Here is a 17,750-nt window from a genome sequence, read left to right on the forward strand (position 1 = left end):
ATTATGATTGGCGACTACAATGATTTTAAAATGTTCTTTTGGCTATACCAATAATTTGAACAATAGTGTCACGTTTTCGTTATAAATCATAATTGTTTGCCTCTTTACTTACCAAAAATGACACATACTTAGTAAATTTGTATGGGGGTTATGATACCACATTGACACCCCCCCCCCCCCCCCTCCCCCAAAGAAAGAATAATCTAAAGAGACAGCAGGCCAAAAACATTTGAGTGTAACAACTTAAATAATTGTTCGTTTTAAATTTATTATTATAGTAGTATATGTTTGTAAATAACAAATTTAAGTTGAAACACAATATCGTTCTTGACTTGCGCATTATAATTTGGCATTAGATACTTGTGTATTGGCTGTCTTATCCTTTGAATATACATGATGAATGTGTGAAATTCTGGTCCTTACGCACTCCTCCAAGTTCATTTCATAACCTAAAGGCTAAATGGCGGGCAGATACGGGTTTAAACTTAATGAGCTGCGTCGGATAGAATCGACCTCATGCAAGTGCATATATACATGTATATGCATAAGACTTTTTAATGTCATACTTTGGAATATTCAAATACCAAATAAAATAAAGATGTTTTTTGTGCTGTATATGTTATAGGGTTCTTAACATAAACAAATCTGATGTGTGCACCATTGCTTCTGGAGTTTAAAACTGCTTTACGAGAAGGATATTCAATTCAATTCAATTTAAATTTTTTACTTAAAGTTCATATTCAATAAAAGTACATAGGTAACGGATTTGAAAAAGGGGGAGGTGTTAAAAAAAATGTCATATCCCAAAGTACCTATGGAAAATAACAGAAGATACAAAATCGAAAGAAGTATCATAAAAAAAATAATAATGAAGTTAAAATATATTTGTTTTATATTTCTTAAGAGACTTTACAATTGTTTTAGAGAGATCCATGTCTCTGGTCTTACCAAGGATTTATACAAATTCTTCATGTCTCTGATATAATTTCGTGAATCTTATTATTATATATATATTAGTATGTGGTCAGATTATAATTAAATATTGAGTACGACACTTGAATGATGTTCAAAATTACAATTCTGAATTATTGATATAACTGTTTCCCCTGCAGCATCAATACATAGATTCGTCCAAATAAAATATTTTATGCAAATTAAGAGCACTTCAAGCAACGTAACTGTGTTAATCCCGCCCACATGATGTCATTTTACTTTCGGAAGTTTAAAATAAGATGTTTGATAATGATAAAGTCCGAACAAACATAAAGAGGGCACTACGTCGCGCCTTAAAGAATTCATATAAAAATGAAAATGCCGGCTCCATCATCAGATAAATCCTGTGGACTCATTACTGTTCGGTCAGGCTTTACACATTTTTACGTTTTTCCACCTTAGTCAAAGTTTAGATCAACCAAAATGGTAAGTAACTATTTAAGCATTTATTTAACTGTTTTACATTTACTTCATTATTTGTATAAATGATTCGTCAAACCGGCTCTGAATGAATGAGTCATGAACATGTGTGAGTGATGTGGAAAATGCGCCATGATGCTTGAATAAAAAACTGTGGTATTTGGAGGGAAGTAGCATCTTTATCAAGTTTGTTTTAGTTGAAGCAGCGAATTGACTCGTTAATTGTGTAGAGTGGTGGGTCTGTATTCCTCTTTCTCATATTTGTTGGATTTCAATTTGTTTCATTTTCATATTTCCTTGTTCGAATTTTATACAGCATAATTTAATGATGTTGGCGAAATCAGGAAATGCGGATTTTAAAAGGTTAGGATCAAAGTATAATTTTATTGACTTTCCGTGATTAAGCTAAGTGAGCTAGACCACTGAAGTACTACCTACTGGTCAATGGAACGATGATTCATAATTATAAATGATAATGAGATTAAGGACACACCTGATTTATAACATATTTTTAGACCATTATGTCATGGTTCACATCAGAAATACGTCATTTATCTATGAAAAATATGATAATCTTCCTTTCTGTGTACATACTTTATTTACGGTATTTAAACAAACTTTGGGGGGGGGGGGGGGGGGGGGGGGTATTCCTGCATGAATTCAAACAAAGAAGCAGTTCAATTGTTACAATAGGCCATAGAAAAGAAAACTTGAGTTTGCCGTAACCCTATTGTACCTAGAAATTAGCTGCCCAAATGTGAAATAAAAAAGTTCAGATAGACCTGAAGACTTGAAACAACAGACACTTTAAATCCTTTTGCTGATAAAAAACAAAACAAAATGACTACCAACATGCCAATAGAAATTGATAATCTCGTTTTCTTTTCCAGAGGGAATGCATCAGTATACATGTTGGACAGGCTGGAGTCCAGATGGGCAATGCCTGCTGGGAATTGTACTGTTTGGAACATGGTATCCAACCTGACGGTCAGATGCCCTCTGACAAGACCATTGGAGGTGGTGATGACTCTTTCAATACCTTCTTCAGTGAGACTGGAGCTGGCAAACACGTACCCAGAGCTGTATTTGTAGATCTAGAACCAACAGTAGTAGGTAGGTTGACACCAGTTTAAACCTTTTCTTATGAAGAAATATATGTTCTGTAATTTTGTGAAGTGCTGAGGTAGTGTCTATCAAATGTGGGAAACTGATAGCTACTTAAATAAAATAAAACGTTCAGAAGATTGATCCTTATACAAGCTGGTTGTGTACATGTAATTATATAAACGGGGATGAATTAAAAAAAAACTACAGGGTTTCCCTGCACCAATTGTGACAAAATGGCAGTACAAGTCCTTAAATACTGTAAAATACAAGCAAAATAAAACAATCTTACTTTACGTATTCCTTGTGTGCATACGAGCATCAAGTATGGACATGTATGATGATGATGCTCTCGTGTGCAAGTATGCACACAAAGATGACCCGAGTAATAACATGTACATACCATATTTTTCAAACAGGAGGAAATAATAAAAAAAAAAATCATTTTGTCAAGGATTGTACTATGAGAGTTTATATATTTTTTGAGGATGTGTATTAGCTTACAAATTAACAAGAATATTTTATTAAAGAAAGCTCAATTATGAATAATAGTCAATAAAAGCATAGATACACACAAAGAATAACATTTAAACAATCTCACTACAGTATTTTTATATTAAAAACCACTTAGTCACTAGATAATATATAATACATGTACATTATAAATAGCCTTCAAACAAAGAAAGAAAAAAAGTGAAAAAAATTATTAAGTGAAACATCAATTATTACTAGTCTAGTATTATACATAAGGGGGAATGTGGTGTAGATGGACAATATAATACATCAAGGAGACTTAAACCAAACAACACATTACCAGGAGCCATCTATAGGTCAACAGGGTCTTTAGGTATACTTTTATCTATACTCTATATCAAGCTCTTCTTGTACATGAAAGTTTTAAGATCAAATTTTAAAATGTTATTTTATTTTGCAGATGAAGTAAGAACAGGAACATACAGACAACTTTTCCATCCAGAACAACTAGTCACAGGTAAAGAAGATGCCGCCAATAACTACGCCAGAGGTCACTACACAATTGGTAAAGAAATTGTTGACTTGGTACTCGACAGAATCCGTAAATTAGCAGATCAATGTACTGGTCTTCAAGGTTTCCTCATCTTCCACAGCTTTGGTGGTGGTACCGGATCAGGATTCACATCACTCCTCATGGAACGTCTCAGTGTTGATTACGGAAAGAAATCCAAATTGGAGTTCGCCATCTACCCAGCCCCACAAGTCTCAACAGCTGTTGTTGAACCATACAACTCCATCTTGACCACCCATACCACCCTTGAGCACTCCGACTGTGCTTTCATGGTTGACAATGAAGCCATCTATGATATCTGCAGACGTAACTTGGACATTGAGAGACCAACATACACCAACTTGAACAGACTCATTGGACAGATTGTCAGTTCTATCACTGCCTCTCTGAGATTTGACGGAGCTTTGAACGTTGATCTCACTGAGTTCCAGACCAATTTGGTGCCATACCCACGTATCCATTTCCCTTTGGCTACTTATGCCCCAGTCATCTCAGCAGAGAAGGCCTATCATGAGTCATTGTCTGTTGCTGAAATCACCAATGCTTGCTTCGAGCCAGCCAACCAGCTTGTAAAGTGTGACCCACGTCACGGCAAGTACATGGCCTGTTGTATGTTGTACAGAGGAGATGTTGTCCCCAAGGATGTCAATGCTGCCATTGCAACCATCAAGACCAAGAGAACCATCCAGTTCGTCGATTGGTGTCCAACCGGATTCAAGGTCGGAATCAATTACCAACCACCAACTGTTGTACCAGGAGGTGATTTGGCCAAAGTACAGAGAGCCGTCTGCATGTTGAGCAACACAACCGCCATTGCTGAGGCCTGGGCTCGTCTTGATCATAAATTTGACTTGATGTACGCCAAACGTGCTTTCGTCCATTGGTATGTCGGAGAAGGTATGGAGGAAGGAGAATTCTCAGAAGCTCGTGAAGATCTTGCTGCTCTTGAGAAGGATTACGAAGAAGTCGGAGTTGACTCCGTAGAAGGTGAAGAGGAAGGAGAGGAAGAATATTAACTTAACTTCTTGCCAAATAATCAAAAACAATCATAAGATATTAAAAAAATGTGCAATGTTATCTGTGCAATTAAGATTTTTATGAAGAAAAAAATATTCTGAGAATGATTATTAGTTTCTTTTTTAAATGCATTTAACATATTAAAATCCTGTGAAAGAGCAGATCTTTTAGTCCATAGAAGAAGCTTGAAGGTTATTCAGCATACCCTGATTTGAATAAAATTGAGAATGGAAATGGGGAATGTGTCAAAGAGACAACAACCTGACCATAGAAAAAACAACAGCAGAAGATCACTAACAGGTCTTCAATGTAGCGAGAAATTCCTGCACCCGGAGGCGTCCTTCAGCTGGCCCCTAAACAAATATATACTAGTTCAGTGTTAATGAACGCCATACTAATATATGGGTACAAGATGTTGTACATAAACAAGCAAACTATCCTGTATTCCATCCAAGTAAGAAATTGTAAAAGTACAGCCAATGAGACGACTTTAAGGCCTTCAACAATGAGAAAAATAAAGCGCAAGCTATATAAGGCTAAAGCTCCTTAAATCACAAAATTCATACTTATTAAAAGGGCAAATATCGAGCAGATTTCTACAACTTGAAAGGAAAACCAGTAGTGGTTAGGTACTGGATGGTAGGAAATGGAAACAAATTATTTGCCCTTCACTTTAATTAATAAACCCACTCCTGAAATTTGTTGTATATTGCAATTTTGAAATAATTAAAGTGCCTTCTAATCGAGTATTTGTATGCCTTGCTTATTACCACAATATACAGATCAAGTCTGAATTTTAGTAGTGTCTCTCTAACCATTCTAGAGTTATGTCCCTTTATGAATTGAAAAAATTGCAAAAAAAAATGTTTCTGTTCTCAAGCTCAAGTTTGCCTCAACCAAATGTTATAAAATTTATACACAATGCTTATAAGCACAAAACACAGTTCAAGTTTGAATTTTGGTTGTAACTTTTAGTCTTTAACCATTCTAGAGTTGTGCCTCTTTGAGAATGGAAAAATTGCAACTATTGGAAATAAGTGAACTATATTTGATGTATGGAATGAATTCAAGACAGTCTGGCAGGTATAGTCTGATCTTGACCTTATTTTTATTGATCAGTGGCAAGTTTGTTGTACCCCATCTGTAGAGGATGGCCGCATTTAGTTACCTTTATACGTCTGTACGTTCTAAAGATGGTTTACGTTCTTTTGTTTGCCTCAACCAAATGTTATGAAACTTGTACACAAGGCACTGATCAAGTTTGATTATTTGTTCAATTCTAGAATTGTACACCTTTATAAATTGAAAAATTGCTATCTTTAGTTTGCCTTAATCCTTAAACGTTACACAAAACACGGATCAAATTTTAAATTTGGTAGTTGTAGAGTTATGCCCCTTCAAAAATGGAAATATTTTTTTTTGTTTCTTTCACAAAACTTTTGACTACCAAATATTGCGAACTAGATACACTGTACTAATGATATTACCACAAAACTCTGAGAAAGTACAAATTTTGGTAGTGCCAACTGCCTCAACAAAATTTTATGAAACCTATTTATACACAATGCTAATTACCACAACGTCACTTTAACCGTTCTAGAGTTATGCCCTTTATAAATAGAAAAAATAGCCAAATTTTTAGTTCCGTTCTCCACTGACTAAGTTTGCCTCAACCAAATATTATCAAATTTGTACACTGCTTATTTCCACAGTTTGAATTTTGGTGGGGTCACTTTAAACCATTGTCAAGTTCTGCCCTTTATAAACGAAAAAATTGCCAATTTGTAGTTTCCGTTCTCTAACGTAATTTGCCTCAACCAAATGCTGATTTCCGCAACAACCAGAAGTACAAATTTGGATAGCGTCACTTATTTTTCTTGAGTTATGTCCCTTTATAATGTATGCAAACGGGGCATCATCTGTGTCCATAGGGAAACATTCCCCGTTTATTTTAGTTTTTTGCAGACTTCCCGTTTTTTGAATTTTCCGTGTAAAGTTTGCCTTCCAAGAAAATATGAGGAATAGATAAACTATATTTTGTGTACTAGTGTTGAATGAGTGTAAGATGTCCATGGATTTCATGTTTGGGTTATATGACATTGATCTCATTTTATAAGATCATGTTAAGTTTATGAGATACTTATATAGATTTATATTAAGGACTAGTAACAAAATCAATGGTCACTAAAGATGGACAATTTAAAAAAAAAGATAAGAAAATTTTCGTGAAAAACTTTCAGATTGCAAGTAGTGCTTGTGACAGTTGTTAGACGGATTACAATCCAGCGATGGCTTAAACAATTTGAATAAAGCTTAATGTAGACCTGGATGCTTCATACCATTTGTTCCCATATCTTGTATGTCGATCTGTCATATAAAGGTTCTCGCGACTCTGTAATAGTACCATGTAACTATTTTTTGTTTATTTGTTCCTTGCAATATCTACGTGTCTGTCCGACTGGGTTCACCTGACCTTTATCTCATTTCAAGTTTTCGTGGTCACTGAGTTGCTATCTTGGAAACCATAAGCGATAGGTCACCAATATATGCTGTATAGACTAATTGTAAAGAAAACATATCCCAACTAACCGGTTTCATCTTTTTCATGGTTTAAGATTATTATAAGTAAACCTTTGTTGTTTCAATGCTAAAAATGGAAAAGTTCTGCTTGATAGATGATTAATGCATGCAATGTAGCAATGATTTCCTTTAAACAAGTTTCTCTAATTCTATGGAAATATATCCCTTTTGGTTTAGAAAGACAGAAAAATGGTCTTTTAATCATTAGAGAAACAGATAATTACATAGTAACGCGTGGATTATCGGATTTATCCAATCCCGATAGTTAAATTATAAATTTTAAAGTCCTCGCCCAGGCTCGGATAACTATCTCGATTGGATAAATCCGATGATCCACTTGTATCAATTTAATAATCAATATTTATAAAGCAAGACAGAGACATATATATATACATAATCAACTGGTCTAAACATCAACCCAACAATAGATCTGTAAATTTGCTTTCGCAAATTTTTTGTTCTTCCCTCGCCGGGATTCGAACCCATGCTACTGAGATATCGTGACACCAAATCGCCTGCACTGTAGCCGCCCCGCTAGACCACACGACCACCTGGGCTTCACAATAATAAAGTTGTCGGTGGTCGTGTGTTACCTTTCCTCGTCAGTTTTAACTGTAGCCGTCCCGCTAGACCACACGACCACCTGGGCTTCAGAATAATAAAGCTTTCGGTGGTCGTGTGTTCCCTTTCCTCGTCAGTTTTAATCTAGCGTCGTACTACAGTACATGATATATAAGGCATGGAGATGATATTGTTACAGATCAGCTCAATTATATATAGTAAAGGATCCTACAAATTAATGCAAGATACAGTCACAGAAAATAATTATATACTGACTCAGACGTACAAATATATATATAGGCGATCCGATGGATACATCTGTTGTAGAGTTGTCACTGACTCAGACGTACTTATAAATATAATTATTTTCTGTGACTGTATATTACATTAATTTGTAGGATCCTTTACTATAGATAATTTAGCTGATCTGTAACAATAACATCTTCATGCCTTATATATCATGTACTGTAGTACGCCGCTAGATTAAAACTGACGAGGAAAGGTAACACACGACCAGCGAAAGCTCTTTTAATGAGAGCCCAGGTGGTCGTGTGGTCTAGCGGGACGGCTGCAGTGCAGGCGATTTGGTGTCGCGATATCACAGTAGCATGGGTTCGAATCCCGGCGAGGGAAGAACCAAAAATTTGCGAAAGCAAATTTACAGATCTAACATTGTTGGGTTGATGTTTAGACGAGTTGTATATATACATGTGTATATCTGTCTCTGAGCAAGATATTGGTTGGTAACAAATATAAATATGGACCACTGAATTCAAATACAATGTAAACAATAAACACTAGCACATCATAGAGTGAGTCTTATTTTGAAAATTTTGAAAGAAAATCTCTGTATTAAAGTCCGTGGAAATACGCGTTTTCCTGTGCAAAGCAAGTTGCCTTTGTCATGGAATAGAAGTTTAGTAAACATTAACTTGAAAGAAGTCTGCTGGAAAACTATTTTAACAGTATTTTTTCATGACGCATTGCAGGGTAAGTGTATGTAAAATATGTGTTCCTAAAGGAACAGATATAGCATTGTTTCTAAGTTTCCAAAAGAACTTCTGTTAAGAAGAAGACGCATCTACCGACAGGTGACAAGAATAATTATAAAATTGATTGGCAGTAACATATTTAAATTAGAGTTATCTCGCTTTAATCACAGTTTACCAAATGTTCAAACGGGAATAAAATTAGTCTCCAAGATACGATTTAGTATTCACAATTAAATGATACTCGAAACACAATAAATAATTCAGTTATATCTCCACATACTAAAATGTGGAAACGTTCAACGCTTTTCCAACATAATTAAATCACAAGAAGCATTCAATATATATATGTAGTGTACGTAATAACATTTTTAAGAAAAGACTAGTTTCAAAAATCAAGCCTTTTATTTGTTTTTCTGTGTGTACAGTCATATTTGATGCATTTCATGCGAAAAAAACTTCAAACTTTAAGCATTGTCTGCGTTTCCAAAGATTAATCTAATTTCTGAACCTTCAAAGTACATGTATTGTCTATTTTCTTTTAATATGTAACCGGAGAGCACGAATTTCATTACAAAATTGCTTGTCTCCACCGGGACTCGAACCCGGTACCTCTGTGTTACAAGGCAGCGCGCTAACCGACTGAGCTAAAGAAGTACTTCCTTAGCTCAATCGCTTACGGCTGACTAAGTATCTACTAAGTTTTCTAAGGGAAGCAATCCCGTCACAAATATATTGGAGATTTATCCGTTAACTTAAAAAAAAAAAACACCCCACACATCTCCACTCAATTATGAAAACTGTAAGGAAAAAAGAGAAACTTTACATATACGTTGCGCACGAGGTGGTACCAATTCCATTTTGCTATAGATTAGCATAAAAAATAAATACGTAGACTGGTCAGTTCGATAAAAAATACAGTGATTTCTGATTGAATTCATCACATTAGACTTGAAATTAAAGAAAAAAAAAGAACCGAAATTTAAAATACCATGAATTATAACACTGAATTATCCCATTTTTAAACAAAAACGTAATGTCCAACGTTTCATTTTGTGTGCAAAAGATCAGAGTTCCGTTTCGTTCCTACGGTATTTTTTCTCCGATCATTGTAAAACTTCTCAAACACTGCTATTGTTAAAGTTATTCGCGTGTTAAAGCAAAATCAATATCACTGAAACCGTAATCTGGAAAATGTTATTTTTGTAAATGGTGGATAAAAAAACTTAACACTAAGATTAATTAATCAGTGAAACAAGACCTACAAAAATCTGAAAATGACGAAAAATAACAGTCAAATTCTTACTAGTAAGAGTTATTGCCCATAAATTACAATTGTGTACTACTTCAAATACGTCCGCCAAATATGTGCGGCCGTATAATGGTATGGCGATGTCGTCCGGTCACGGTCGTCGTCTGAAGCATTTTGGTTTCTAGGCAATAGCTTAGGCAGAGACATATAATACAAATTGTATTATATGTCTCTGGCTTAGGTATAAGTGCCGGTATGGATCTCTATGAAAGTGTACCAAATGGTTCTATAAAACAATAGGAAGGTTGGGATTAATTTTTGGGGTTAATGTTCTATCTGTTTAGGGATGACTGGCCAAAATAAAGCAGTTTCTTGTTTCAGGACAATAACTTGGGTATAAGTGTATTGATCTATACAGAATTGAAGCACAAGGTTCCATACATCAAATGAATGGTTGCGATCATGATTTTGGGTGTTATGACCCACACCGTCTTGGGTGCAAGGGCAAAAACAATGATTTTCTAGTTTCAAAACAATCACTTGAGTATAAGTCTGTGGATATTTATGAATATGTCATGACCATAAGGTTTCATACTTGAAAAATAATGTGATTGATTTTGGAGTTTTGGCCTGCTTTTAAACTAGTTCTCATTGCGGGGTCCAAATGGTTCGAAAGTAAACTTTGTTTGATCTCTTAATAAAAACAACATAAATGATTTGGATTCTTTGATATTTATGCTAGATCAAACTGTGTATTAAGAATTTAATTTTTTGGTCCCCATTTCATATGTGGTACGAGTGCCAATGAGACAACTCTCCATACAAGTCACAATTTGTAAAAGTAAACCATTTTGATACATGTATTAGACCGTTTGTTTTCTCGTATGAATTGATTTTTATTTGTCATTTAATGGCCTTTTATAGCTGACTATGCGGTATATGAGCTTTGCTTATTAATGAAGGTCATATCGTGACCTAAAGTTGTTATAATTACTGTGTCATTTGGTCTCTTGTAAAAGTTGTCTTATTGGCAATCATATCACATCTTCTTCTTTATACATAAATCCAGTGGGCCCGAGAAAAGTTATTTCGTAGTGCATTTCTTTTGGACAATAAATTCATATCAAAAAAATTCGCACCTAGAAAAGCTAGTCTACCAGCTCTAACACAAAATATGGTAAATTCTGTGTTAAGGCGGTTTAAAATTCAGTTTGACAGCTTCAGACATTCTTATTTTGATCTTTTGTAACTGGGCCAAATGACTACTAAGCATAAAGATTCAGCACCCATTTTTTTTACATGCAATTTTATCCCCTTACTTAATATTTCATGCATAAATATCAAGATGTACATTGGGAAAATGTATGAAAAAAATTTGCAAGTTATACACTGTTTACATGCACTAGAGACTATAATTCCTAATACCGCAGCCCCACTAGGCCACGATCACGATCTGTGAAAAAATACAAATTTTGATGATCGTAGTACGATCGTGTAGATCGCAGTGACGTCGCGCAAGATACTGGTGACAATTTGAAGGTGATTCGAGAAAAATCGGCGAAAAGGCTAACTGTCCGTTTAGGACGCAACAATTTGCAGAATCGCTAAATAATTTTCGTTACCCAATCTAATGGCAACAAAATATCTGTTTTTCATGATATTTTTTTCACGAATAGGTTTCGATTTGAAGCGCTAAATTTTATGAAATAGGCAATTTTGCCGTGTAATGCGTAACATTGAACATTGAGATCTCCAAACATTTTTGAGAATGAAATATGGATTGAGTAGCCAAAGGTAGTTCTCATTTGGAAGGAATTAAGAACCATATGTAAAGTTTTGAATTACATAATTTTACTTACATATATGACGTCATACATGTAGAAAAATGACGTCATAGCAACTTTTTGATCTTGTAATGGTGACAAATAATCTAGACTCCAACTGCAAACTTTGAAGATCAAATTCATATACTGAAGGTAATTTTAAAAGGATATCGTTTATATTTATAATTTATAAATTACAAACATTTCTGTTTAAATTGGTACCAAACTTTTTGAGTTTACTTGTTTTAAAAAAAAACTATTGAAAAAATTTAAAATCAGAAAAAATGTCCCGTATCATCTGAAATCCAAACAAATATTCCATTTTGACGATTTCGGGATCTACGATGTATCGCGATTAAATCAGAAGAAAAATACTGATACAGATTTCAAAAATTACAACAAATACTGAACATGATAATATAAATACTGGCTGTTTTTATATTTTATCCTTTTCGCAAATAAAGAAAAGAAAAATCAGAAAAAATGTCCAATGAGACAAAAAACGTCGAAAAATAATGAAACGTCATATTTCACACAGAGTCAATACGCAAAAGAAATTATAAGAAGAACTTGTAAAGAATCGATCTCCAAACATGAAACGATATGGGCATGTTTTTGCCTTAGGGAGCTTCCATTTGATTTTTAAGGGGGGGGGGGGGGGGGCTAGAATGAAATTTGAAAAAGAGGGAGGACAGGGGTTTTGAGTGTAAAAAAAATGAATAAGAATGGAAACGGGGAATATGTCAAAGAGATAACAACCCGACCAAAACGTAGAAAACAGCTCAAGGCCACCAATGGGTCTTCAACTTGCGAGAAATCCCGCACCCAGGGGAGGTCTTGAGTAGGCCCCGAAATCCTAATGTATACTAGATCAAGAAAATGGACGCCACTCTTCACTTCGAAACACAGAGATGAACTAAAAGTAAAAAAATATAAAAGACTAACAAAAGCTATAGGTACCTGACTTAGGACAGGCGCGAACTGCGGTGGGGTTAAAAGGGCAGGATGAGCAGTTGGCAAACAAACCCAGGATAAACTTGTAAAAAAAGGCAGGACCAAATATAGTGAAAATAAAAAGGCAGGACCGAGATAACAACTAAAAAAAATGCCGGACAAAATTTTTCATCCTAGCACCCCCCCCCCCCCCCCCCCCCCCCCCATTAAAATCAAATGGTTGCTCCCTTAATGAAATAAAAATATTATTCTATATTAAAATTCGTAAAAAATGATTTGACTTTAGGAAGTTCTGGAACAATCTAAAAGAAGAGTTACCATATTAGATAATTTTCGTAGACAAAACAAGAGGCACCAATCCCTTCAAACAACCGAAATGATCTCTGGTGTTTCAGGAGAATGATTAGTTCCAAAAAAATAAAACACGAGACAAAAAAGACTCATATTTAATTATTGAATGTATTTATAAACCAACAATCAATTAAAATAATCGGACTTAAAAAAATCAGACCAAAATTTTGTGTACATTCAAATATAAATATGCTTTCAGAAATATGAATAACAGAAAAAAAAGTAAACTTTCGGCTAAGGAAATACTTATTAGGAACAGAGAACGAAAAAGGCTTCAGAAAAATGAAACGAGTAGAAAATCTTATGGAAAGTTGTACAAGAATAAAGAGAGCGAGACAAAAACATATAGTCAAACGATTAATGCAAGAAAAAAGAGAGAACAAAGGGAGAAATCTAAGAAAATAAATGAAAGAAAACTGAAAAATAAAATGAATGTCCGTAAACACAGAGGTAAAAAAAATGTAGAACTTTCATCAATGTCACTTGTTGTACCAGAAGGTTCAAATGTTTTCAAAAACAGAATGGAAAAGGCCAGAGCCCTAAGAAAATTTAAAGAAGGTTTACCAAAATCTCCATCTAAACGATGCGCAGTTATATCGACTTATTTGGCCCGCAGATCCCCTCGATCGCCAACAATAGCTAATCTGAAACATTCAGTTTCGCCAGTTGAAATGGCCGTCGTTGCAGATATTCAAGAAATAATAAAATCTACAAAATTAAAGCGATCTAAGAATGCACGTTCGGTAATGAATTCTGTTACTGCATCAATCAGCGGGGAAAATTTAGCAAACTCGAGAGGTAAAATTAAACTGTGTAAAAATTTAGGTTTGCCAGCAAGAAGGGTTGCTGGAGGCCAGCGTATTAGGTCTAGAATTCTTAAAAGTGAATCGTCTGCATGGGCTCTTACGCAACAGAAAACAAGAAAAGATTCCATTTCAGAAGAAACAAAGAAAACAGTTTATAACTTTTGGCTCTCTGATGGCATATCACACCCGACCGGCAACAAATCCGATATCAAAAGAGAACGATTGGGACCAAACTTATATACTTCGCATATGACACACGTGCTGGAAAAAACACAAACTGATGCGTATTTAGATTTTGTCGCCAAATATCCGGAAATTAAAATTGGACAAAGAGCATTTGAGAAACTTCGACCGTTTTTCGTAAGACCTGCATCTGAAAAAGATAGAAATACATGCTGTTGTAGATATCACGTGGAAGCAAACCTTGTTTTCAAAGCATGTATGAAGTTCAGAAAATCGTGTGACAGGGAAACCGATTCGCAAGAAAGTGACTATCCCGTATTTGAGAAAATGTCAGACCTTATACATATTACGCTATGTCCAAAAGTAAATGGATTTTATAGAAAAAATTGTCTTGACCGAAAATGTAGCCTTTGCGGCGTTGGTAATTTCAAACTTTCACCCAACGAATCACAGTCGTCTTCAACTGTTGAATGGCAAAAATATGAATATATAACTGAAAAATCGAAGGGTAAAAATGTAAGGCGCCGACTGACCCTGATAAAAAAGAAAACTAGCGTAAACGAAATGTTTCTCAATTTAAAAAAGCTTCTCGAAACTTTCCCCGCTCACCAGCACCGATCAAACTGGCAAAGCAATCAACTTAAAAGTCTTGTTCAGAACTTGCCAGTCAATCATTGCATATGCATCCACGATTATTCGGAAAATTATCGCTGTGTCGAGAAAGAAGAAATCCAATCCAATTACTTCCAAAGAACTGAATGCAGCATTCATGTAACCGTCATGCACCGACACGCCATTTTAGAATACGATGGTATAGACAGTACAGAAGAATTTCCGGAAATAATTACGGAACATTTTTTCGTAATTTCCCCGGACCTGCAACATGATAATGATTTTACAAAATATGTCCAAAAGAAAGTTAAGGAATATTTAGATTCAATATCATACACAGTTGATCATATGCATGAATTCACAGACGGTTGTTCTAGCCAATATAAATCGCGGCACTGTTTAGGAAGTTTATCTACTGCCATCCCTGATTTGGGATATAAAACATTCCATAGAAATTTCTTTGAAACAAGCCATGCAAAAGGGCCTCAAGATGCCGCGGGGGGATTTATAAAAAGACAGGCGGACATATCTGTTCTACGTGGCAATACAGTGATTCAGAATGCGAAGGATTTATTTACGTTCTGCGAAAGTAGCCTTAAAAAGCCAAGAAGTGCATTATTTAAAAGAAGGGTATTTCGATATGTGGACTCAATTGATAGACACAATTCCAAAATATTTAAGCCGATCCAGCAAAATAGACAAATACATCATGTTTTTACTAGTACATGTAATGAAATCATTGTTTCCGATCTCTCTTGTTACACGTGCGATCAATGCATTTTGGGGAATTATCTTAACTGTTTAAATGTAGAAAATACCGGGGTAAAGAAAACTATTAAGCCACGCGAAATAACACAAACTTCTAACGAAGAAGAAGTAGCACAAGACACTGACATTCTTTCAGAAGACATATCAGATTTGGTATCCATAAACTCTGTTGTGGCTGTCAAAACCGACGATGATAACTTTGACTATTATTTAATGAAAATTTCCAAAGGTTCACACGTATTGAATTCAGCAGAGAGTGACAGCTGGGGTGCTACATATCCCCCTGGATTCGAGGTTTTCCGGGGTCATTATTATGACAAAATCAGTGACAATGATCCGTTAAAATATAAACTTTTAAAGACAAAGACTGCTTTGGTACCGACGAAATCTCTGCTATACATACTTGCTGATGTAGATGCCTCTTATCGTATAACTATTTCAGAGGACACCCATCTAGACATTCTTTCTGTATTGGACAATTTGGATTGAAATAAGAATTAAATTATAAAACATCATGCACTGTTGTTTAGCCACTCATAAAATATTTTAGTAGACCTTTCCGATTCAAATGAAATGATTCAACGTGGCTCTGCTTATAATTAAAAAATATAATATATATATATATATATATATATAAGTACGTCTGAGTCAGTGACAACCCTACAACAGATGTATCCATCGGATCGCCATCAATGATGGTGATACATGGCTGTGTACATAATGTATATACAACTCGTCTAAACATAATGTTTAGACGAGTTGTATATATATATATATATATATATACATTTTTCGTTAAATAAAATATACATGAATATCTTTACTGAAAAAAAATATTCCCATGAAAAAAAACCTGAATGAATCAATGCTTACACATTAGAAATCACATTAGAAAAACGTTACGTAAAAAACAAGAAAATAAGACGGCTTTTTGCTATATTTCCGACGTTACGTTATTATCACCAGTATTTTGCGCGACGTCAGACTTAAGGTCGTATCACGGTCGTGGTGAGGTCTTCAAGATCGTGATGAGCGTGGCCAACTTTGAACATGTTCAAAACAATCGTGGTGCGGTCGTGGCGAAATCAGGTCGCAGTAGAACCGTAGTGAGAGCGCAATAAGATCGTAGAAAGATCGCAAAGGTCGCTGTACCATCGTAGCGAGAGCGTAGCGAAAGCGTGATTCTATTCGGAGAAACTGCTCTACGAGCTCACAGCGACGTTATTACGACCTCACTACGACTATCACGTTCTCACCGCGACCCAACTGCGCTTCCACTACGACTATACCACGCTGTTCACGACCAAAGTACGATTCTAGCACGCCCTTGCCGTCCTCATCACGCTCTTCTTACGACCTGACTACGTTCATACTACGACCAATATTCTTATTGTCATTTTCACATAAAATATATTAAATCTCTCCAGGTTTTGTTTGTCTTTATGTAATTGGGACCTCTTGTCCATTTTCTCTAACGACTCAACCATGCTTCTCGTTTTCATATAGATAAGACCGTTGGTTTTCCCGTTTGAATGGTTTTACACTAGTAATTTTGGGGGCCCTTTATATCTTAATGTTCGGTGTGAACCAATGCTCCGTGTTGTAGGCCGTACCTTGGCCTATAATGGTTTACTTTTAAAAGTTATTACTTGGGTGGAGAGTTGTCTCATTGGCACTCATACCACATCTTCCTATATCTATTGACACATCTGTGTCATCTCTCGGCTACCGTTCACTAAAATATCGTCATTTCAGCTTTATGGACCAGCAATAGGTTGTAAATTAGGTTGGATTGGTCGGTCCGAAATTTCTACTTGATCAGGATTCGTTACTATCAGAGCTCCCTCTGCCTCTACATCAACCCCCACCACCACACCCACGTGTTCTAGTAGATTTTGGTGACATAACTATTGTTTCCGAGAAATCTACGTATTAATCAGAAATAGAAGGAATGGAACTGTATTAGTATGGAACACGATGTTGACGTTATTGCTGAGAGCGTAGTAAGATCGCGGTATGAACATGGTAAATAAATAAAAAATAAATAAATAATCTTTATTTCAAGAGGAGAATCGTGGTAAGCACGTGCTATAATCGCAGTAGAAGCGTGGTAAGATCATGTTGCAATCGGATAACTCGTGGTATGGTCGTAGTGAGAACGTGATGAGCGTGGAAAGATCTTGATAAGCGTAGTGAGGTCGCAGAATAAGCGCGGTGAGAACATGGTATAATCGTAGCGGGATCGTTGTAGAAGCGTAATGAGGACGTAGTAGCATCGTGAAAGCAATGAAA

At 35.5% G+C, this 17,750-nt stretch overlaps 2 protein-coding genes across 2 annotated transcripts; both read left to right on the plus strand.

Annotated features, from left to right (window-relative positions):
* Positions 1-1,199: 1,199 nt before the first annotated feature.
* LOC139488385 (tubulin alpha-1 chain) lies at positions 1,200-4,686 on the plus strand. Its single transcript, XM_071273935.1, has 3 exons — positions 1,200-1,419; positions 2,304-2,526; positions 3,452-4,686. The coding sequence occupies exons 1-3, from the start codon at positions 1,417-1,419 to the stop codon at positions 4,576-4,578; spliced, it is 1,353 nt and encodes a 450-aa protein (XP_071130036.1). The 5' UTR covers positions 1,200-1,416; the 3' UTR covers positions 4,579-4,686.
* A 6,781-nt stretch (positions 4,687-11,467) lies between these two features.
* LOC139488315 (uncharacterized) lies at positions 11,468-15,973 on the plus strand. The gene is made up of 2 exons (XM_071273845.1): positions 11,468-11,937; positions 13,289-15,973. The coding sequence occupies exon 2, from the start codon at positions 13,293-13,295 to the stop codon at positions 15,945-15,947; it is 2,655 nt and encodes an 884-aa protein (XP_071129946.1). The 5' UTR covers positions 11,468-11,937; positions 13,289-13,292; the 3' UTR covers positions 15,948-15,973.
* The last annotated feature ends 1,777 nt before the right edge of the window (positions 15,974-17,750 follow it).

Source organism: Mytilus edulis, chromosome 9 (genome assembly GCF_963676685.1).
Source record: "Mytilus edulis chromosome 9, xbMytEdul2.2, whole genome shotgun sequence".
NCBI lineage: Eukaryota > Metazoa > Mollusca > Bivalvia > Mytilida > Mytilidae > Mytilus > Mytilus edulis.

What these genes read in the sequence shown, in the direction of transcription:
- LOC139488385 (XM_071273935.1), top strand. An exon ending in TCTAGAACCAACAGTAGTAG is followed by an intron (nt 2,527 to 3,451) that starts GTAGGTTGACAC and finishes TTTATTTTGCAG; the next exon opens with ATGAAGTAAGAACAGGAACA.
- LOC139488315 (XM_071273845.1), top strand. Translation starts at nt 13,293, where the DNA reads ATGAATAACAGAAAAAAAAGTAAACTTTCGGCTAAGGAAATACTTATT.